At 41.9% G+C, this 23,758-nt stretch overlaps 1 protein-coding gene across 2 annotated transcripts in view; it reads left to right on the top strand.

Annotated features, from left to right (window-relative positions):
- The first annotated feature begins 13,103 nt into the window (after positions 1-13,103).
- Positions 13,104-23,758, top strand: part of dlgap5 (discs, large (Drosophila) homolog-associated protein 5) — a 45,427-nt gene continuing 34,772 nt past the window's right edge. For both annotated transcript variants that reach the window (XM_060849301.1, XM_060849302.1), the window contains exons 1-4: positions 13,104-13,411; positions 16,771-16,955; positions 17,832-17,942; positions 18,194-18,320. In XM_060849301.1, coding sequence (XP_060705284.1) covers positions 13,204-13,411; positions 16,771-16,955; positions 17,832-17,942; positions 18,194-18,320 — 631 coding nt within the window. In that variant the 5' untranslated portion in view covers positions 13,104-13,203. The remainder of the gene's footprint in view (positions 13,412-16,770; positions 16,956-17,831; positions 17,943-18,193; positions 18,321-23,758) is intronic.

The raw sequence follows: 23,758 nt of genomic DNA, 5'->3' as shown, positions 1-23,758 counted from the left end.
CAAAGCCAAAAGTCACACAACACGGGGTTATAGTCTGACAGGTTTATCTGAAGTCACTCAAGCTTTCAGAGGGCAGTCCCTTCTTAAGGTGCAGTGAGAGAAGAGAGCACACAGATACAGAGTTTATAGCCAGAGAGATCAGCGGCAGAGAGATCGAAAAATCATACAACTGACATGAGTGGAATGTTAGATAATAAGTCTCTGCAGGTGACCGAGAGTGTTAGATGGTGAATAAAGCATTTGTAAAGTTAATGTCAGTGCTGTGCTGTCATCAGGCAGTGATAGGAATATACAAAAGGTGACATCTCAGGTCAGACACTGAATTGTAGGTGTGAGGCCTTGCTCAGAATCTTTTAGGAGAAAGTGAGGACTGCAGATGCTGAAGATCAGAGCTGAAAATGTGTTGCTGGAAAAGCGCAGCAGGTCAGGTAGCATCTAAGGAGCAGGAGAATCGACGTTTCAGGCATGAGCCCTTCTTCAGGAATGAAAAAAGTGTGCCAAGCAAGCTAAGATAAAAGGTAGGGAGGAGGGACTTGGGGGAGGGGCATTGGAAATGCGATAAGTGCAAGGAGATTAAGGTGAGGGTGATAGACCGGAGTGGGGATGGAGGGGAGAGGTCAGGAAGAAGATTGCAGGTTAGGAAGGTGGTACTGAGTTCGAGGATTGGGACTGAGACAATTTGGGGGGAGGGGAAATGAGGAAACCGGAGAAATCTGAGTTCATCCCTTGTGGTTGGAAGGTTCCTAGGCGGAAGATGAGGCGCTCTTCCTCCAGCCGTCATGTTGCTATGGTCTGGCGATGGAGGAGTCCAAGGACCTGCATGTCCTTGGTGGGGTGAGAGGGGGAGTTAAAGTGCTGAGCCACGGGGTGGTTGGGTTGGTTGGTCCGGGTGTCCCAAAGGTGTTCTCTAAAAAGTTCCGCAAGTAGGCGGCCTGTCTCCCCAATATAGAGGAGGCCACATGCATCCGATGTGGCGTCCTCTATACTGGGGAGACAGGCCGCCTGCTTGTGTAACGTTTCAGAGAACATCTCTGGGACACCCAGACCAACCAACCCAACCACCCCGTGGCTCAACACTTCTACTCCCCCTCCCAATCCACCAAGGACATGCAGGTCCTTGGACTCCTCCATTACCAGACCATAGCAACACGACGGCTGGAGGAAGAGCGCCTCATCTTCTGCCTAGGAACCCTCCAACCACAAGGGATGAACTCAGATTTCTCCAGTTTCCCCTCCCACCACCTTGTCTCAGTCTCAACCCTCGAACTCAGCACCACCTTCCTAACCTGCAATCTTCTTCCTGACCTCTCTGCCCCCACCCCCACTCTGGCCTATCACCCTCACCTTAATCTCCTTCCACCTATTGTATTTCCAACGCCCCTCCCGCAAGTCCCTCCCCACTACCTTTTATCCTAGCCTGCTTGGCACACTTTCCTCATTCCTGAAGAACAGCTCATGCTCGAAACATCGATTCTCCTGCTCCTTGGATGCTGCCTGACCTGCTGCGCTTTTCCAGCTCTTGCTCAGAATCTGTCTCAGAGTTTCAACCTGGAATTAGGCAGATTTCAATTCAAAAACAGGAATTTATAAGGATTTATAAAATAGAGCAGGAAAGATAGTTAATAAAGGTAGTTCAGTAAGATAAAAGTGAAACCAAAAAAGAAAATGCTGGAAAATCGCAGCAGGTCTGGCAGCATCTGTAAGGGGAAAAAAGAGTTGACGTTTCGAGTCTAACTTATCACTCTGTCAAAGATAAAGGTGATGATTACTCCAAAACACTTGACACAATTCAGACTTGAGAGAGTGAGTTCATAAAAGCAAAGTTTCAGACCTGAACCATTGGAGCTAAGACAAGAATCGTGCATGGATGTGGGGGCTGAAAAGACAAAGATGATTGGAGAATTCATATAACATTTGAACCTGGAGGAGGAAAAAGGTGACCCTGACAGCACTCAAGTTGAATTAGCTAGAAATGAAACTAGTGGAATTGGAGTCAGAAGAGGTTTGAATTAGAAAAACAGAAACAGAAAGGGAGATGCAAACCCTTGAGCTTGTGAAGGAGAGAGAACTGAAAAGCTGTCAACCTGAAATCTAAAAAGTAAGAGAGAGAGAAGATAGATAATTTGAACATGACAGAGAACAGTTTTGATCACTCAAACATTGAGTCGCAGGAAAGCATGAAGATGAATCAGATTTTAACTCTATTTTGATTTGGCAAGGAGTGTTTGCTTAAATATTCTAAATTTACCGAGGAAGGTTGAAATGTATTTTATGCAACTTGAGAAAATTGTCCCAAACTGCAATAGCTGAAAGACTGTTGGGCTGTTTGGTAGCAGAGTGCATTTGTGAGTTAGTCTGTGGATATGTCCTGATCTCTGTCAAACATGACTATGGTACTGCAAAAAACTGCAATTCTCAACGTCTTTGAGCTAGTACCAGAGATGTACAGACAGAAATTTAAGGAAGAAACAGAGGTAGACTTTGTCAGCCTGTGGAATGTACTAGAAAGAGAAAATGATATTTGAAAAATGGTACAGTTCGATGAAGATTAAAGAAGAACCTTAGAGAGGTGATACTTGTGGAAGAATTTAACTAATTCTCAGTGCAATGCCTTCACCATTCAGAGTCAATATGGCTTGTTTAAAATGTAACAAGGGTTGACAGTTAATTGTCAGTCAACATTTACTGATGCATCCCCTATTGCAACACTTCTATTCATCAAAGTCCTCTTGCCAATCAGTCAGCACTTTCATACACATGATAAGTTGTTTTCCATTTACTTTGGTTTTACATGCAACTGAGCACAAAATGAAAATGGGTCCTTCTTCAGCAATACTCAAATTTAAATATAGTGCCCCTCTGGGAATACAGTCCTAACTGGAGACCATAAAGTTTCTATAATAAGAGAAACCACAATAATGGCAGTTGATTATGAGTTGTCTCACTAGTATGTTAATAAATGCCACTGTAAAATGGAGTCTAAAACTAGAGGGCATAGGTTCGAGGTGAGAGGGGAGAGGTACGAAAGGGTCCAGAGGGCCAATTTTTCACACTGAGAGTGGTGAGTTTCTGGAACGAGTTGCTAGAGGTAGTGGTGGACGCAAGTACAATTTTGTCATTTAAGAGACGTGCATGGTTGGGATAGGTACAGAGGGATATGGATTAAACGCAGGCAAATGGGACTAATTTAACAATGAAAACTGGAGAGCATAGACAAGTTAGGCTGAAGGGCCTGTTTCCAGGCTGGAGACTCGAAGCAAACCCTCATAAAAACTGGCTGGTAAAGGCATCAGATCAAATTGGGGAGAACACTGCTGCCTCACAGTATCAGGGGCCTGGGTTCGATTTTGACCCTCAAATTACTGTCTGTGCGAAATTTGCACATTCTCCCCATGTCTGCATGGGTTTCCTCTGGGTGTTCTGGTTTATTCCCACAGCCCAAAGATGTGCAGTTAGATGTAAAATTGTCCGTTGTATCCAGGGATATGCAGGGATATTAGCCATGGGAATGTGAGGTTACAGGGATAGGGTAGGCAATTTGGATCTGGGTGGGAAGCTCTACGGAAAGACAGTTCGGACTCAATGGGCCAAATGGCCTGCTTCCACACTGTAGGAATTCTATGCCTTACCCAGTGGAAAAAAATAGAACTTCTGTAAGTAGCATGGCAGGCTGTTCAGAGGTTAAGATTGATTTGAGGGTATTGAAAATTTTATCTTAGCAATACAAAACAAGAGTTGCAAAAGCTAAATGTTGTATTTAAAAGGTAAAACTGTTGCATTCGCGAGGATATGTTGGTGCTCCTTTGGAAATTATTGCCACACCAAGTATAGTAATGGAGTATATTCACTAACAGACTGAGCAAGGGCAAGGAAATTGTGGAAGTGTTTGCTAATTTTAGAGATACTTGAGGCCTTTATCTTCCAAGTTGCAGTCCAGTGCAATTTTGTATTACTGACACTTGCAACCACTAGGCTACTGATATGTTTTCACCTTAGCAGGTCTGAAGGAACACTGGGTGGGATTGATAATGCTTTTTTATTAACTCAGGATTCCTGTATTCAAACTAAATAAATAAAAGTAGAAGTAGAAAAAACACAGTTTGTAAAGAATGCAACTAATCTTGGGCCTCAAGTCCGGTATTCTGCCCATCTCCCTGATCTCTTGTCTCCCCAAGACAGCAAAACCCTATCTATCCCAGCCTTAAGTGGACATGACAATGGATCATTAATAACCCTCTGAGATAGGGAATTACAAAGATTTGCCACTCTTTAAAGGAAGAAATTCATCTTTATCTCAGTCCTACATAATTGACCTCTTATCCTGAGACTGTGACCTCCTGTTTTAGATTCCCTGTTAAATAAGTAAAAACCAAAAGAACTGCGGATGTCAGAAATCAGAAACAATTGCTGGAAAAGCTCAGCAGGTCTGGCAGCATCTGTGGAGAGAAATTAGGTCCAGTAACTAGGAAATATTTGGTGGATAATCTCAGTGTCTACCCAATCAAGCCACTTCAGAATCAGGTGTGTCTGAGATCTTTCTCATTCTCCGAAATTCCAGACTCCAGTTCGCAACTAATGATGCCATTGCAGCCTGAAAGTTAGGACAAGCACAGAAATTAAATCCAAGGTAAAATGGTTAAACGCTGACTTAAAAAATGAACTGGCTTCTCTACAACAAAAACAATGGCTTAGATTTTCTAATTACTTCGCGAACAGATTCAATCTATGATAATCCATTTTAAGATTTACCCCTTATCTGCTGGCAATTTTTTCAGCTAGAATTCCAAGTCTGATCTGCTACAATACATCCAAACAAGAAAACCAGAGAGAAATCCACTCAGCTCAGGAGGAGCAGTACTTAGACCATAAAACATTGAGAAGTACTTTGGTCCATCAATCATTTAATGAGATCACAGCTGACCTGATAATCTTCGAAGCAATTTTCTGCCTTTTCCCCATACCCTTGATCCCCTTACTGATTAAAAACAGCGTGGATCTAGTGTAGATCTCCTAAGGCTGCTTTAACAGTGGCTTCGGTATCAGTCGTGGAACAACAATCCTGTGAGAGGGGCCACCCAGTTGGTCTTTCCTATTAGCGAGTTTTGAGAAGATTTGTAGCTCAGGTTGAGGTTCTGGGCGCAGGCTTGCTCGCTGAGCTGGAAGGTTCATTTTCAGATGTTTCGGCACCATAATAGGTAATGATTTGGAGATGCCGGTCTTTGACTGGGATGTACAAAATTAAAAATCATACAATACCAGGTTATAGTCCAACAGGTTTAATTGGAAGCACACTAGCTTTTGAAGTGTCAGTCCTTCATCAGGTGGTAGTGGAGGGCTCAATCCTAACACACAAAATTTATAGCAAAAGGTTACAGTGTGATGTAACTGAAATTATACATTGAAAAATTGGTTGTTAAGTCTTTCATCTGCTTGAATACCATGATAATTTCATTTCTTTCATGTGTAAATCACAAAATCTTTTTTTTAAAAGTTGCATTCTCGGGTTAGCAATTAACAATGGTGATAGCTAGACAATATGTTGAAGCTGTTAGCCCCCTGTGTTCTCTGTCTATGCCATGATGTTTAGATTGATTCTAATCTAAAAAGTGAGATAATGGAATTTTATATGAATGCATACAGTTTTTGAGCCAAGTACACTGTAACCCTGCAAGTACAAATTCACTCCACAAAATATATGTATGCATGTGGGTCTTTGTCTGTCTGTGTGTGCATGCCTGTCTGGGTTGGGGGTTGTGAGTGTGAGAAAGTGTATGTGTGTAGTGAGTGTAGAGTGTCTTAAGTCTGTGAGGGGGTGCATGTGTGAGTGTGGGTGTGTGTGTGTGTCTGAATGGGTGTGTGTGTGTGGGTGTCTGTGTGCACATCTGTGTATATGTGTGTCCGTGTGTATGTGTGTATATATAGTGCAATGGTGGTCACCTGTAATATGACATGAATACAAGGTCCCGGTTGAGGCCCTCCCTATGGATACCGAACTTAGCTATTAGCCTCTGCTCAGCCATTTTTCGCTGATGCCTGTCCCAAAGTCCGCCTTGGAGGATGGTCACCCGAATGTCCGAGGTTGAACCTCCTGGACCGCTGAAGTGTTCCCCAACTGGAAGAAACACTCCTGTCTGCTAATTGTTGTGCGGTGCCCATTCATCCGTTGTTGTAGCCTTTCCTCAGTTTCCCCAATGTACCATGCCTCACTGAAGATGTTACCTAGTATGGTGACGAAACGTCTGAAAATGAACCTTCCAGCTCAGGGAGCAAACCTACATCCAGGTCTTTTCTATTTCTGAAAAAAAACCTTATTGTTCAATTCAAAGTGAAACCTTTTGTTCTTCTGAAATGTTGCCTGGAGGAACTTTTTAATTTTGTATTTTCCTAAGCAAGATGTGACTGCCATGATTCCAGAGACAACTGCGCATGATTAGTGATTTGACTACATGTGCCAGAATGTCACAATGACAAACATTGGAAAGTTCTACCATCTTATTCTTTTTGCCTTCAAGAATAACTGTGATGACCAAAATGCGTCTTTTTTTTAAAAGCATCTCTGCAGAAAGAAATCTATTCTCTTCCTTCCTTTTCGAGAAGAATGTGTTGATGTGTATGTGTTTTGGAGATATTTAGAGGGATAAACATTTATATTTCTGTATCACTGGGTGTATATTTTAATCAACTGTTGCATCTTCATTGAATGCATTTTGCTCTGATATTAGATATTGTGTCTATTAAGAAACCTGGTGATTATTTGTTTAAAATCTGATTTAGAAAGAAATATTTGATTGGCCATCTGGAACTGGGAAAGATAATTTTATATAATGTTGTGATTTATGGAGTAAAAAGAATTAAACAACAGCAAGCAATCTCAGTGGGATCTTCAAAATAAATGTTGAAGTTTTACTGACCCAAAATAAGACTCAGATAAATGATTTATTTGTTCAAAACCAATCTACTTTTAATCATGCATGGGGACAGGTCCTATAAACATACAGGAAACATCTCCAAAGAGTTATTCAAATTATAGTCTTTTAAAACAAAATCATGAGGAAGTCTATACAGGATTTACTCATTTCAGTAACAAGTGCAGTTATGATAAAAAGCCATGCTGATAGGAAATAAATGGAGTTACAGTTTTACAGTTAGTATCATATAGGTCATAGCTTGTTCAGGCCACAGAAGCTGCCTTTTCTTTCCCAGGGATTCGAGCCAAAAAAGACCTATACTCTCTAAGGTTCCTGGATTATGACCACAAGATGTCTGCTTTGCAACGACTACTGCTTTATACATTTAAATAAAGCTATAAGTAATTTATTCTTCTACATAGAGAGGCAATGTCATCGGGGTCATGTCAATGGACGAATAATCTAAAACACCAGGCTAACGATCTGGAAAGATGGATTCATAATCCTATCATGGTAGATGGAGAAATTTGAATTCAATAAAAATAAGGGGGAGATTTAGGACTAAGTTGAGGAGGAACTTCTTCTCCCAAAGGGTTGTGAATCTGTGGAATTCCCTGCCCAGTGAAGCAGTTAAGGTTACCTTGTTGAATGTTTTTAAGGCAATGATAGATTTTTGAACAGTCAAGGAATTAAGGGTTAGGGTGACAGGGGGGGTAAGTAGAGCTGAGCCCGTGAAAATATCAGCCATGATTTTATTAAGTGGTGGAGCAGGCTTGAGGGGCCAGGTGGCCTACTCCTGTTCTTAAAATCTGGAATAAAAAGCCAGCCTAATAGCAGCCATTGCTGGTTGTTGTAAAACCCATCTGGTTCACTCATTCTTTCAGGAAGGGCAATCTGGTGTGCTTTACCTGGTCTGACCTTTGTATGACTGTGAATCCACAGCAATGAGCTTGACCTTTAACTGTCCTTTGGAAGTGATCCTAGCAAGCCACTCAGATCAAGAAGCAATTTAAAAAATGCAATAAATGCAGGTGATACTGACATGCCATGAATGATTTTTTAAAAAAATTAAAAAGCTGTCAAAACAACTATCAGGCCATCAGAATTTCTGAGCCAATGTTAACAAAAAACATTTGTTTTTGCTCAAGAGTAAGACAATAGCACCATCTGCTGTATGATGTATATATAGCCACCTCGGGTCTTCTCATCCAAATACATCATGGAGAAATCTTGTATCAATGTGGGGTAGGGTGTCCAACCTTTCTGTGTCAGTCACTCTGTTTTTTTTGATCAAAGTATCTTGGCAAGGTAAGATATTGACCTTGCTATTAATCGAATAAAGAACCTACCTTTTTTTATGAGCAAGCTTCAAATAAGCATGCTATTTCATGAGTTAACTTACTTAATACTACACTAATGGCCTCATTCCTGATGAAGGGCTTTTGCCCGAAACGTCGATTTTTCTGCTCCTCGGATGCTGCCTGACCTGCTATGCTTTTCCATCACTACTCTAATCTAGACTCTGATTTCCACCATCTGCAGTCTTCACTTTCGCCCTTACTCAACACTACAGTTAGTTCTTCTGTAATGTAATAGTTGCATTCTTGCGCGGTTACAGCGAATACACGTTTTAAAAGTTCATGCTTTAGAAACAGCATCCCCAATTCATCAATTGCATTATGGTGAATTTGCATTGACGAAATGCATACTATAAAAGAATGATCTGTACATTGAATGCTTATCTCGTGAGACATCTTGCATTTTAGCTGCCATAGTGCATTTTGGATTTCCAGGGTTTTCCCAAAGCTGTGAATCTGGGTCTTGCCTAAAGAAGGGCTATACCCAAAGTGTCAGATTTTTTTTATTTCAAAAATATACTTTATGCGTAAAATAATCATAAAATAATTTGATGCACTGTACATTAGGTAATGCCATACATATGTCAACCTTTACATACACAGCTCAGAATTATCGTTATTATATACAGGTCTGTGCATTTCTCGCTCCTATGCCCATTTATTGAGCTGAGGCGTTCAGCAGAGCCCAAATGACTGCATGGGCCCCCTGATCTTCTTTAGGTAGGCAGATGTTAAATGGTGGTCTTTCCCCACCGCGCCTTGGCGGCAGCTGCCCCAAGCTTCAGCGCGTCCCTCAACACGTAGTCCTGGACCTTGGAATGTGCCAGTCTGCAACACTCAGTCGGGGTCAACTCCTTCAGCTGGAAGATCAACGGGTTTTGGACCACCCAGAGAGCGTCCTTGCCTAAAGAAGGGCTATACCCAAAGTGTCAGATTTCTCCACCTCCGAAGGCTGTCTGACTTGCTGTGCTCTTCCAATCTCATCCTTGTCTTCGTTGGAGTAGCCATAGGCCCAGCTTTATAATCTTGGTGACATATTTTGATTTCTGAGATGTGTCTCTTAAATCAAAGGGACAGCCTCACAAATTGGACTGTGAGGACTTTTCCAGGAAGGAAGGGCACACGAGAGACAGAACAGCTCTGAATTAATTTGCACTCTCATCCCCAAACCTTCTCCTTACCCTGCATTATTTTCAACAGCAACTTGTTTTTTCATAGCACCATTATTTTGCAAAACATCCCAAGATGCTTCACAGGAGCATTACAATTTTGGCATTGGAGCAAATTGGCCCAAACTTCGGTGAGTGGAAGAGGTAGGTTTTAAGGAGTCTCTTAATAGAAGGAAGCAAGATAGAGAGGCAGAGAAGTGTAGGGAGGAGTAGGCAGAGTCTGGGAAGCTGAAGCTGGAAACACCAATGGTGGAAGAATTAAAACCAGGGATTCATAAGAACACAGAATTGGAGCTCACAGATGACAGGTGTTGTACGACAGGAGATGTTTACAGTGCTGTTGAGGAGCAATCAAATGTTTCTAGAACCTATGCACACTGCAGGCTCCTTAGATTTGCAGCTGGACTATGTCAAAGCTGCAATCCCAACACAACATTTTGCCAGGCTACAGGCAAATTGAGGAGACTTTTGATATATTGTATGAGTGCTGAAAATGTGTTGCTGGAAAAGCGCAGCGGTCAGGCAGCATCCAAGGAGCAGGAGAATTGACGTTTCGGGCATGAGCCCTTCTCATTCCTGAAGAAGGGCTCATGCCCGAAATGTCGATTCTCCTGCTCCTTGGATGCTGCCTGACCTGCTGCACTTTTCCAGCAACACATTTTCAGCTCTGTTCTCCAGCATCTGCAGTCCTCACTTTCTCCTAGAATGTATTGTACCAGTCCCTTGACAGGTAGGGTGTACTTCAAGTAAGAAAGGCTTGTTGTAGCATAAAAACAGGCCATTTGACCCAACCAGTCCATTCCAGTCTTTATGTTCCACTTAAGTAGGTAAAAACAAGCTAAAAACGAGGAGTGCAGATGCTCAAAGCCAGAGTCTAGATTAGAGTAGTGCTGGAAAAGCACAGCAGGTCAGGCAACATCCAAGGAGCAGGAAAATCGATGTTTCGGCCAAAAGCCCTTCATCAGGAATAGAGGCAAGGTGCCTGTAGAGTGGAGAGATAAATGAGAGGGGGGGTGAGGATGGGAATGGGGAGAAAGTAGCATAGAGTACAATAGATGAATGGGGGTGGGGATGGAGGTGATAGGTCAGAGAGGAGGGTGGAGTGGATAGATGGAAAGGAAGATAGGCAGGTAGGACAGGTCATGAGGGCAGTGCTGAGCTGGAAGGCTGGAGCTGGGGTGAGGTGGGGGAAGGAGAACTTAGGAAACTGGTGAAATCCATCTTGATGCCTTGGGGTTGAAATGTTCTGAGGCAGAAGATGAGGCGATCTTTCTCCAGGCGTCAGGTGGTGAGGGAGCGGCAGTGGAGGAGGCCCAGGACCTGCATAACCTTGGCAGAGTGGGAGGGGGAGTTGAAATGTTGGACCACAGGGCGGTGGGGTTGATTGTTGCGGGTGTCTCGGAGATGTTCCCTAAAGCGCTCTGCCAGGAGGCATCCAGTCTCCCCAGTGTAGAGGAAACCTCCATCCCCACCCCCATTCACCTATTGTACTCTATGCTACTTTCTCCCCATCCCCACCCCCACCCCCACCCCCCTCTCATTTAACTCTCCACTCTGCAGGCATCCTGCCTCTATTCCTGATGAAGGGCATTTACCCGAAACGTCGATTTTCCTGCTCCTCAGATGCTGCTGACCTGCTGTGCTTTTCCAGCACCATTCTAATCTAGATTTTATGTTCCACTTAAGCCTCCTCCCATTCTTCCTCATCCATATCTACACTCATAGCACTCTATCCCTCTCTCATTCATATGGTTGCCTAGTCTCCCCTTAATATTCTCTTCAATCACTCACAGTGGTAGTAAGTTCCACGTTCCCACCACACTTTGGGTAGAGCAGTTTCTCCTGAATCCCTCATTGGATTTATTGGTGACCATCGTATATCAATGGCTTTCAACTGTGCTTGTTCTCAAAAGAGAATTTTGTTTCATCAAAAACCTTGAATTATTTTAAAGATCTCTTTTATGTAACCTATCTGTCTTTGCTCTAAATAGACTCAACCTAACAATCCTTTCCTAATACTCATGCAAATCTGGTTTTATTCTTGTAAAACTTGTCTGCACCCTCTCTGATACCTTTATATTCTCCTTATAATATGATGTCCAAAACAGTATGTTGTCTCACTGTGATCTAACCAAGGTCTAATGCAAGTTTAGTAACAAACTTGTCCATTTTTCCACTCTATCCTCTGGAAATGATGTTGAACTTCCTTTATTTAAATAGTCACACTAATTTGTGGTGATTGACTCATTTGTACTGAGACCCTACATAGACTTGCACCATTCAAATATTGTGAAATTCACAGTCTTCCTATCAAAATATCCTTACCTTTGTTATGTGCTGAATACAATTTGTCAATGGTTTGCCTTTTCCTTATGTCCTGTTGTAACTTGTTACAATTCTCTTCAGTATTGGTTATCTGGCCAACTGTTGGGCTGTCAAGCAACTGTCAAGACCTAAGGTAGCTCAGAATAATAAACAAAATCTTGCGATCCAACCTGTTGTCCAGGCATTGTGGTAGAAATAAGAGATCATGCAATCAAGAAAACACCCACGCAAGAAATAAGTTGAGGCAGTCATCAGGTGTTCAATTCCATGAACAAAGATGGCCCAAACGACTTTACATACTTGCAAGTATCTTTCGGTTTTGTAAAATGAACTGGTAACTATACATGTAGCAAGAACCCTCAAGCAGCAATGAGATGATGGATTTGATAATGTGATTTCTTTCAGTAATAATTGATTCTATGGAAGAATATTATCTGAGACACGCAGTCACAGGTTTGTCAACAACTTTTGCTGAATATTGACAAGCGTATCCTGAGTTCAGGTTTGTGCTTTCCTGCCACGCTCCCAGGGTTTGAAAATATAATCTGGGTTGACATGACATTGAAAACGTGGTCATTCGCTGAGGTGGATAACGTGGCATTGTCAAAAGTGCTGTCTTTCAGATCAATCTTCAACCCAAAGCCATTGTCTGTCTGCTCAGTTGAATGCAAGAGTCTTCACGGTACTATTTGAAGAGTAAAGGATGCTTCTGAGTCAATATGTACCCTAGAATTAATATCTAACTGTCAAGAACAAAGAATAAACCAACTGACATTCCAACTGGACAAAGTGCCTCCATAGTACTTGTCCCAGTGTCATTGAGAGAAAAGCAAATCTACAACCTTTAAGGACAAAAAGTAATAATGCAAATATAAAGTCTTATTTAAGTGGAAGGAAAAGCTATAAATAGGATTTCTGTATGTCCAAGACAATCTTCCCTCTTGAGTTACCAGAAGACTCTTTGAAATTAGAATCTACCGCCTTAAATTCGACCAATCAGAACCTGTGTCCTTTAGCTTGGACACCAACTTTGCTTGCGTGACGTAAAGGCACCAGGTCGTCCAATGAGCGCCGGCGTGCCGCGCAGAGTGTAAGCGGATTGGATATTACGCCAGCGGCCACCCACACAAATCAACCAATGCGAAGGGACGTCTCATACGGGAGATTGGACGTTGGGTGCAGCCGGTGAGACGAACCAATGGAAATGGAGAGTTGTGAAAGACCGCCATGTGATTGGACGCTGCCCACAGGCGACGGCGTCGGGGTAGCCAATCGGAAATGTTAATAATAAAGATTCGAATTTAACGGTCGCTGGGGTCTGGTCCAATCAACGGGCGCGCGGAGTATTTTGAACGTTGGAGGCTCGCGGCCGCGGCTTGATCTTTCAGGAACGTCCCGGTGTTTTGTTGTTGTTGTTGCTGACCCTTCCTCCGGCCCGCCATCATGGAGCTGGGGCACAACCGCTTCAGCGAGCGCTACAAGGCGGCGGCGTCTCGGGGAGTGGAGGCGCTCCGGGTAAAGCAGGCCCAGAGCCGAGCCCGCAGCCAGAAGGAGAACCGCGACCGGCAGCTCCGCAAGAGCCGGCGCTTCGACGCCCTCCCGCTGCTGGCCCTGCAGGAGGAGGGGGAGGCCGAAGAGCCGCGGCCGCCCAGTGAGTGAGGAGGAGGAGACTGGGGGCGGTGGAGTGGAGTGAGGAGGGGGTGGGGGCGGGTGGAGAATGATTGGGAAGGGGTTGGGGGGGCGGGGTGGAAGAGAGAGATGGGGACAACCTGAGGAAGATGGGGGTGGGGAGGATAGTTTGGAAGTGGAAGGGGGGAGATCGGGATATTGTGGGGAAAATATGGGGGAGGATGGTTGGGAAGTGGAAGGGGGGGAGATGGGAAAATATGGGGGAGGATGGTTGGGAAGTGGAAGGGGGGGGAGATGGGGATATTGTGGGGGAGGATGGTTGGGAAGTGGAAGGGGGGGGAGATGGGGATATTGTGGGGGAGGATGGTTGGGAAGTGGAAGGGGGGGGAGATGGGGATATTGTGGGGGAGGATGGTTGGGATGTGGAAGGGGGGAGATGGGGATATTGTGGGGAAAATATGGGGGAGGATGGTTGGGAAGTGGGAAAGGGGCAGGTGGGGATGTTGTGGGGCAAATGTGGAGGGGTTTGGGGAATAATGTGTGGGAGACAGGGAGTTCGGATGTGGAGGTGCTGGTGTCGGGCTTGAGGTGGATCAGCTTTGAAGTCACATCACAATAGGTTACAGTCCAACCTGTTTATTGGAAATCACAATCTTTCCAAGTGCTCCTCCTTCATTAGACTCCGCCTGATAAACTGGCAGCGCTTCCAAAGCTTGTGGTTTCCAATCAACCTGTTGGACTGTAACCTGATGCCCTGTGACTTCTGACCTTACTTATACCATACTGAAGCCAACCCTTCAGTACAGCCAGTCTATGCCCAATGTAATACCTAACCAAGCTAGTCCTAATTAAAAATCACACAACACCAGGGTATTGTCCGGCAGGTTTACTTGGAAGCACAAGCTTTCAGAGACACTGCTCCTTCATCAGGTGGCTGTCACATCATAAATTAGTACTGCCTGCCTGCTCCTGACTCATATCCTGCCAAACCTTTCCTATTCATGAGCTTATCTAAATTCCTTTTTCACCACTCCTCCAAGAAATTCATTTCACATATGTACCACCATCTGCTTTTAAGACAAAATCACTCCCCCATGTCTGTTTTTTTTAAATCTCCCTCCTCTCTCTCCTTAAAAATGTGCACTCTCGTCTTGAAATCCTTCATTGTTGGGAAAATACTCCTGCCATTCACCTTATCTATCACCCTCATTATTTTATAAACCCCTATAAGGTCACCCCCAACACTGGAAAAAATGTCCCAGCCCCTCCTTATAATTCAAACCTTCCATACCTGACAACATCCTTGTAAATATCTTCTGAATCTTCTTCAACTTATCCTTTCTATAACAGGATGACCAGAACTGGGCACAGTACTCCAGAAGGGGTCTTACCAATATCCTATCAGGGAAATGACGGTTTAGTAGCATTATCGCTCAACTGTTAATCCAGAAACCCAGATAAAGTCCTGGGGACATGGTTTCAAATCCCATCACAGTAGATGGTAGAATTTAAATTCAATAAGCATCTAAGCGTTTGTATCCAAAATGTCAATTCTCCTACTCCTCGGATGCTGCCTGACCACCTATGTTTTTTCAGCACCATGCACTCAAATCTGGAATTAAGTGTCTAATGATGATCATGAAAATATTGTCACTTGTTGGGAAAACTCATCTTCTTCACTAATGTCCTTTGAGAAGGGAAACTGCCATCCCTACGTGGTCTAACCTATAAGAGACTCTAGACCCACAGCAATGTGGTTGACTTTTTTTTAAGTATATAAAACCTCAAGTTATCTTGGGAATGTAACTTGAAAGAAGTGCTGGGATTTCCCATATTAATTAATCGAAACCTGCAGTACATTTTAAAAGGTGAAAACCTTAACAGCAATCTAGGTTTGTTCAATGTATCCCATCAGTGTGTGACACTATGATCGCTTGCTATAAAGTTTGTATTCTATGATCCTACTCCACTCGCTACCGGACTAAAGAACAACACTCTGAAAGCTTGTACAGGTAGACAATCCTTTATCCAAAACCCTCGGGACCAGCTGTCTTTCAGACTTTGGAATTTTTTGGATCATGAATTTAATGACATTTTCATAGTATTAATAAAAATTACTGAACAGCAGACCCACCTGTGATTACTATGAGCAAGGAAATGGAATTGATGCCTGCCAGTGCTGGGCTATGCCCCCAGTCACATCTGAGTTGCATTAATTGTTTGCATGTCAAACAATCTTTTTCATGAGAAAGAAATTTTGGGTAAAGGATTGTCTCAGTTTACTTCCACATAAACCTGTTGGGCTATAACCTGGTGTCATGTGATTTTTAGCTTTGCCCACTGTCCAACACTGGCACCTCCACAGCAAGTATGGAATGAGCTGCCAGAGGAGGTGGTGGAGGCTGGGACAATTACAACATTTAAAAGGCATCTGGGTGGGTATCTGAATAGGAAGGGTTTAGAGAGATAGGTCAAATGCTGGCAAACTGGACTAGATTAGTTTAGAATATTTGGTCAGTGTGGATGAGTTGGACCAAAGGGTCCGCTCCATGTTGCACATCTCTAATGTGGATGTTGCTGGCAAGGTCAGCATTCATTGTCCATCCCTAATTTCCCTGTAGAGGGTGATGTTGAAGTGGGCTGCCTTGAACTGCTGCACAACATATATTGTGTATAGATGTTTAAAGAAGAACTTTGCGGTTTGTTATCATTATTCGTTCAACTGATTATAATCCCAGGTTTGGAAGGTGTTGTGAAAGGAGCAGGTGCGTGTTGCTGCAATGGTTGGTGGGAGTAAACATTTGTGGATTGGTTACTAATCAAGCAAGTAGCTTTGGCATGATAGTGTAATTCCTTTTGAGTATTGTTTCAGCTGCAAACATCTTTGTTTATGAACCATATTCCCATTGTTTTGCCTTATTCAGACTTTGGGATAGTAGAAATTCAGTTACTTGGCCTCTAAATACATTTGTTGTCACAATACATTTCTGGCTGGTACAGAAGTTTTTGGGCAGTGGTAACCCAAATGACACTGATAGAGCTTGATTCTACAAGGGAAGGAACCTTGTTGATGGAGTGATGACTGAGTTCAGAAACTTAACTCGATAGACACTTTGTAAAACCTCCCTAAACTTCAAGCAGGTTACTTGACTTACCAATGATGTTCAAGTGTCGTCTGTTTTTATTTTGTGCCCATGACTATTTGGTCTCCGTGGCAAACTGGTATTTCTGAAAGTAGTAAGTCTTATTTATACATTTTCCATCGCTCCTTGTGTACATTTCCTTACTGTCATTGGTTACTGCTGTGGTGTCTTCTGAATTTGGATATGGTGGTGTCATAAAATTGATTACTTGGATGTCTATCGTATTTCACAATTGCAGAATCCTCTGAGACAGCAGTTCCATCACAGATTACGCGACTAGAGATGTTACGTCGTTATAAGGAGGAGAAGCTAATGCGGAAACTGAAAGCAGAGCGTGCAAAACCTAAACAAATCTTCAAAGTTGGCATTTACAAACCGGATGCAACTCCCTTTCAGTCACAAAATATAAAACCAAAAGCTCAGGTACAATGTTTATAATGATTTTGTGAGAATATAATCTGGGTGGCACAGTGGTTAGTACTGCTGCCCCAGAGACCCGGGTTCAATTCCCGCCTCAGGCGACTCTGTGTGGAGTTTGCACATTCTCCCCGTGTCTGCGTGGGTTTCCTCTGAGAGCTCCGGTTTCCTCCCACAGTCCAAAAATGTGCAGGTTAGATGAATTGGCCACGCTAAATTGCCCGTAGTGTTAGGTGAAGGGGTAAATATAGGGGAATGGGTCTGGGTGGTTGCACTTTGGCAGGTCGGTGTGGACTTGTTGGGCCGAAGGGCCTGTTTCCACACTGTAAGTAATCTGATCTAAAAATCTTAATTTCTGTCAATGATGAAAAATAGAGGATTTGATGAATGGCAACTGGGTGATTACAACAGCAGTTGTACATTTGTATGATGGAGTGGTTGGGTCACATGTGACCACTCATTATGCAAAGAAGTTTATTCAAGGGATCAGGCAGCTTCGTGCTGAATCTGTAATATTGTAGTTGTGGGAAAAAAAATGACTTGGAATACTTGAAACCATTTTCTTTGCAGGAAACATGATTAAGGAAAGAAAAAGGCTTCCTTTAATTAGATATCAGTAATTTGTAGCTAATGTACTGAGGAGTTTTGAAGTTACATGAGGTGATCCTAGTGCAGTGAAGTAGATTTGAGTAGAGACCCTGGGCCCTTCCTACTGGTATAAGATAGGAAAATGGAGTTGATGTGGAAGTTTGGCCATAATCTACTGTCATTGAACAGGATTTGAATGCACCTTAGATGATATTGCTTAATTTGAGATACTACTTTTTGTTCTGTATCAGCATAGATACTAATTGTCATTGTTCCTTTTCTTTATCCTTGTAGAATGTAGTGCCTTCTAGCTCTGATTTGAGAGTGACAAGATCAATGGCTAAAAAACAAGAACTGCTCCTGACAAAGGCACCCAGTGTACCCAAATTCACAGCTCCTACAAAGGTAAGGATTTCAGAAATCGGAGCTACAGCAGCATAAATGATTCTGTCCGCAATAGATTATGGTTGACTTGGGTGTTTTCTGGCTTTCTTTTGCTAGTATATCTGCATAATATGTATTCTTTTGCAAAAAATAACATTTGAGGGAAAGAAATAATATGTTGCTTGCTGATGTGGGGATGTTTTGTTAGCTGTGAGGATCTGAATGTGTTGAAGCACCAACTTTTAAAATGCTTACTATTTGTTCTGCTGCAGGTGGGTCCTGTCAAAGGTAACGTCTCCAGTAATAAAGGCAGCTCTACAGTGGTCACTGGAACAAGGAGCCAGCACCGACCCATTCAGGCTGCAGCATCCAAAGTACCGATTGCAAGGGAGAAAAAGGGTAACTTTAAATCCTTTCCATTGTTAATGCAAACTAGAGAGGTGGTTTTACTATCCCTTCTGGTGAGAGTGGGTGAGGAGATTTAGGATCCAAAGAGATTGTGTGAGGCAGGCTCACAGAATCAAGGCTGTCCAGAATCTAGATAAAAGTTTTTTACAGATTTTGGAGCATGTTGTGATAAGGATTTCTAGAAACACGTGAAGAAAGATGAACATTACGTTTAAATAATCTAATACAGCACATAGCATCATACAGCGCGGAAACAGACCCTTTGGTCCAACTAGGCTGTGCCAACCATAATCCCAAACTAAACTAGTCCCACCTGCCTGCCCGTGGCCCCATACCTCTCCAAATCTTGCCTATTCATGTACTTATCCAAATGTCTTTTAAACGTTGTAATTGTGCCCCCATCCACTTTGAGGTGTAGGCCATTTATCCATTCAAAAGATGATCGCTGATTTTTGTATTTCAAATTCCACTTTCCCATCAATTCCTAATGGTCTTTATGTCCTTGAAATGGAATATTCTACCATCTGCTTTCAGAGGCAGAGGTCCAATTTTGTATAATTCTCTAGGAAATTATTTCTCTTCAGATGTATAATACTGTTTGCAGTGGTGGCTCTGAAGTTCAGGATCCTAAAAGCTCAGTCATTGAAGCGTTTCACCTTGGGAGAATGGAATATAAAACACTACGTTAAGTACAGTTGGCTCTAGAATTGGAATTCAGAAGATAATATTTTAGCCATTTCTAATGAAGTTGACATTCCCTTGACAGCATGTTCTGAATGAAGTACTACAGAAATTCAATGACTGAAGCACTTAACATTGTTTGCCTTTTTTTTCACGAGAATAGATTGAGCTCATGCATTTTAAGTGTCTGGTGACAATACCAATAGGTCAAGTGTAATGCCTGCACTGTAATGATTCCCTATTAGTCTCAATCGGTGATGAAAGTTTTCTGGCATTTGACAGACCTTCCTACATTTGTGTTTCTGAATTCCATAATTTAAATAAGTCTCTGTCCTTCCCATAGTCCAAATGGGGCTCAACAGTAAGAAAAGGAAACAATCCACAGAATCTGAAAGGCTACTTCTCCACTCAGATTTTCAGTTGCTCCCACACTATATGGCGAATTCTTCCAAAAACATCTTTCCTTTCTATTTTGCTGCTGCTCTAGAGATAGGATCTATTATTGGAAAAACAGCAAAGGTGGGAGAGAGGGAGGACCTGACATTATACACCAAGGAACTTTTTTCTGTCAGTCCTGCTATAGCCCTGTATGGCATTTTCAGTTGCCAATCCAACCCCAAAAATTAGAAGCCAAATAAGGAAAAAAAGGAAGCAGGCAATGACCTGAAACCCAGAGTGGGCTCTCTGGAAACTCTTGGCTGTTCCAGTGCAGACAAAGCAGCAGTAAGAAGAGGAAAGTGTGTTGGGAAAGCCTGTCAGTTGCAAGCTGGCATGAAGTACCTGTATGTTGAAAGGATATCTTAGTGGGTACCAGCGATCAAAGAGAAGGTTCATACTCCTGATGTAATGTTTTGGAATGCTATTGCATCAAGCTAACACTTGAATGTGTTGGATCATGGTTGTATTGAATTGTTCAAAATACGTGTATCAAGCATTAAGCAATTTATAAGTGGGAACATCATGAATTGTGAGGCTAGTGGTTAGTTTGATGAGCCTTTGATACCATAGCCTTTCAATAAATAAAGCCCTGGTGATGGCAATTTAGATGCTGACAGTAATGAGAGAAGTGATCAGCCATGCAGAAATTCATTTGGATACTCATAAAATAGCTTTATTGCATGTCTGATGTTTTTGTTTAAATTATGTAAAATAAAAGTTAGAATTCTGGTGAATCTGATCCTTTTTTGCTATTGGTGATCTTTTCCTTCAAGTGCTTGGCAAAAAGCCCTGAAAACGAAATTTATCCTTTAGTGTAACTTAAGCTAACAGTATTGACTTTTTTAAAATTGTTCAAACTTGGATGAAATTGATAAACTTGAATGTAGCTATTGTGGGGAAGAAAAGAAACTCGCTCCACATTGCTACCCAATCTTTGATCCTCTGCAAATAGGAAAAGGTTACATTGATCATGCAAAGTACTTGCACTTAAATGGTGACTGACAGTCAAAACTGATTTGCTTGTGCTGCTCCTTGGGGAGAAATTGAAGGGGCTATCCTTGCAGAGCCTCAACAAATACTTTTTACATGCCAAAGTAGTGAAACCTATTAAGGATTAATTAAAAGCTTTCTGATACCATTTGATTCTGCAGCAGTGGATAGTGGGAATCAATTAAGCTGGAAGCCAGAGTGTAGAACTACTGTTTACAAGTTTTCTGTAAAAGTTGAGAAAGTGTATAAGCATATCAGTAGGGAAATAATATACTTTCTCTAATTTCAGCAATATACTAAGGTTTGTCATTGTGGACAAACAAATCTGAATATTGTAGTTAGATACAGAAGAGGCAGTTCGGGTAGAAGCAGTATATGTTCCAAGGAAATTGGAATTTGAGGTGTAACTCTCGGTGGCTAAATGTCTGAATAAGTAAAACGTGTGGGATTCATTATAAACAGAAGTGACAGAAATATTTAGATGGTTTTTGGAAAAGGGGTTAATTCAGCAGAGCAGATGAGCAATTGCACAGTTATAGTGGATCGGTCCCTTTAGGGTTTCAAGTTGATGTCTAGCTCCATTTGAGTGAGGATAGGATATTGGACTGTATAGCATTGATCAAAATCAGAGATCTTGCTATTACAAGATATCGGTTCGGTTGTGCATGACGCATTATATTATAATGATCCCAGCTGATGTTAATTGACAAGTCAGATCACAGGCTGGAATCTAAACAAAACTCAGTATTTCGATTGAATTACAAGCAGGCAATGGTGTGCATCTGGTTTTAAACAGGTTATTCCATACCAAAAAGCTATTTAAATATAGAAATTCGAAAGATGTAAAAATATCAATATGCCATCAACAGCATAGCTTTACGGTACTTATACACCAAGTAAAATGTCTTCGCTGTCACATCTCTGTTTAACTTGATTGTTGCTTTTGATTGCTGATCTTGATAGCTTCATCCTCGGGTATTCACACAACTGAACTAAGATTCTATCAGCTTTGAACAATCCTTTAGTATTCTGATTTTGAACCTTTTCTCATTTAAAAAGGCTTGCACTGAAATAAGCTAATTCCTAACAGTTCTGAACTAACTATTCTCTCTCCCACCCACCCTTACCCCCTTCCCAACCACCGCCATTAAGAAACTGTTTGGTGCATCAACTTTCACCAGAACATCGACAAGCATGCCAAGCATTTTCCTATGGATGTTTTCACTAAGTAATAAAAAGTCAATCCCTGACCATTACAATTGAATGCAGGTTAATGATCTTCAATGCTTACTCTGTCAAAGTCTCTTAATGTAAACAAATTCTCATTAGCACTCTAGAAACACGCTAATACTGGTTCCAAAAAGCCATGTCTGCAGAATATTGGCAAGTTAATCATTAAATGCTTATTCACAAAGACATAAATTCAATAACAATAATTCAAACTCTAACCTCTCAAATGATATTGGGTTTTTAAAATAACACTTGACATCAGGAAGTTTTGCAAATGGTAATGTCACTAGCCTGGTAGTGTAGAAACACAAGTTCTGGAGACGAGCCACCATGGCAGATATTAAATTCAAACATCTCACTAAAAGAAATCTGGAATTTTTAAAAATCCAATATATTTGATTACTATTAATTTATTAGTTGTTATGAAATCCCATCTGGTTCATTAATGTCCTTTGGGAAAGGAAAACTGCTGAGCTTAGCTGATCTGGCCAACATAACTTCAGACTCAGAGTTGACTCTTAACTACCCTCGAAAATGTCTGATCAAGCCACTCAGCTCAAGGACAGTGAGAGATGGACAACAAATGCTGGTGAGCCAGTAACACCCACATACCCTGAAAAATTTTAGGTGTGCAATAACTACTGGAAGGACTGTAGTAAGTAAGAGTTTTAGTAAAAATCTAAAAACTTCAGTGAGTGACTATGGTTATACTAAAAGGAACCAAGACAATAAATGAGCAAGTTTGTTACTTTGGGGTGGGGAAGGTCAAAAGTGGTGTGATTTGGCCTCAAGTTTGACTGAAGTCCTAAGTTGCAGAAAATGAGCCTGTTATTTAATTACAAATTCAAAAACCGAACACTTAAGAATAAGCCAGAAAAGCTCCATTGAAAATTTTTGTTTGAATACCACACCTCAAGGCCCTTGAGGGTGCAACAGCGATTTTTTTTTTTAATTTACCAGAATGAGTGGCATCTGTATGGGAAAAAAAACTAGAATTGTTTGCCCTGAAACAAAAACTTAACCAAGTTTGAGATGTCTAGTTTGAAATTGGAAAAATGTGTAGGACCATAAGGAATGAATGAGGGTTGTGATTAGTAGGCTGTCTTTCAAAAAGCTAGATAGGTGCAATGGGTTGAGTGGCCTCTTTCTATGGTGTTGCATTCTGTGGCTCCAAAGATTAAGGTGTTTGAATGAGAGGCCAAGAGCTTAAAATTATGGACTAGGTTGACAATCAGATTGTGGGATCAAGCAGCTCTCTCCACACACACACACACACACACACACACACACACACACACACACACACACACACACACACACACACACAACAAGTGAACAGTATCTTGTGAAACAATGAAGAGCTGAAGTGCACTAAATGTAACTGAGGTCTCCAATTGTGATGTCTTCTATTTATACGGCTGATGTCCATTAATAGCTAACTGCAGATTTATAACTGGCTAGTATATTTATGTGCCTGAAATCTGGCGTGGTACTGTTTTATAAATAATACAGCAGAACTCTTAAAAGCTTTTTTGAAAGTCCTTCATCGAACTTTAATGTTGCATTGATTTGGAACTTTTAACTCTCAGCCTTTAAGAAAACTTGGAATTGCAACATTGGTATAAATATTTTACGTTGTAATGTAGTGTGACCTAATTTGGTTTGACAGATACGAATTAATGTTACTCAAGTTCGTCTTTTTACTTTACTGCCCATATTGCCAATCAACTTCCATTCCCGCATTATGTGCAACTTTTTTTTGTGATGAATTTTAATGCTAGCAAGTCCTTCAATGAAAATACTTCACTTTCTTCAAGGTTTGTGCGAAGATTTGTAGCTCGGGTGCTCGTTGTTGTGGTTCTGTTCACCGAGCTGGAAGTTTTTGTTGCAAACATTTCGTCCCCTAGCTAGGCGACATCATCAGTGCTTTGGAGCCTCCTGCGAAGCGCTTCTTTGATGTTTCTTCCGGTATTTATAGTGGTCGCCACTATAAATACCAGAAGAAACATCAAAGAAGCGCTTCGCAGGAGGCTCCAAAGCACTGATGATGTCGCCTAGCCAGGGGACGAAACATTTGCAACAAAAACTTC

This window comes from Hemiscyllium ocellatum, chromosome 33 (assembly GCF_020745735.1).
Source record: "Hemiscyllium ocellatum isolate sHemOce1 chromosome 33, sHemOce1.pat.X.cur, whole genome shotgun sequence".
Classification (NCBI taxonomy): Eukaryota; Metazoa; Chordata; class Chondrichthyes; order Orectolobiformes; family Hemiscylliidae; genus Hemiscyllium; species Hemiscyllium ocellatum.
Note: the sequence above shows the minus strand (reverse complement) of the source record. Positions and strands in the feature narration are given on the sequence as shown.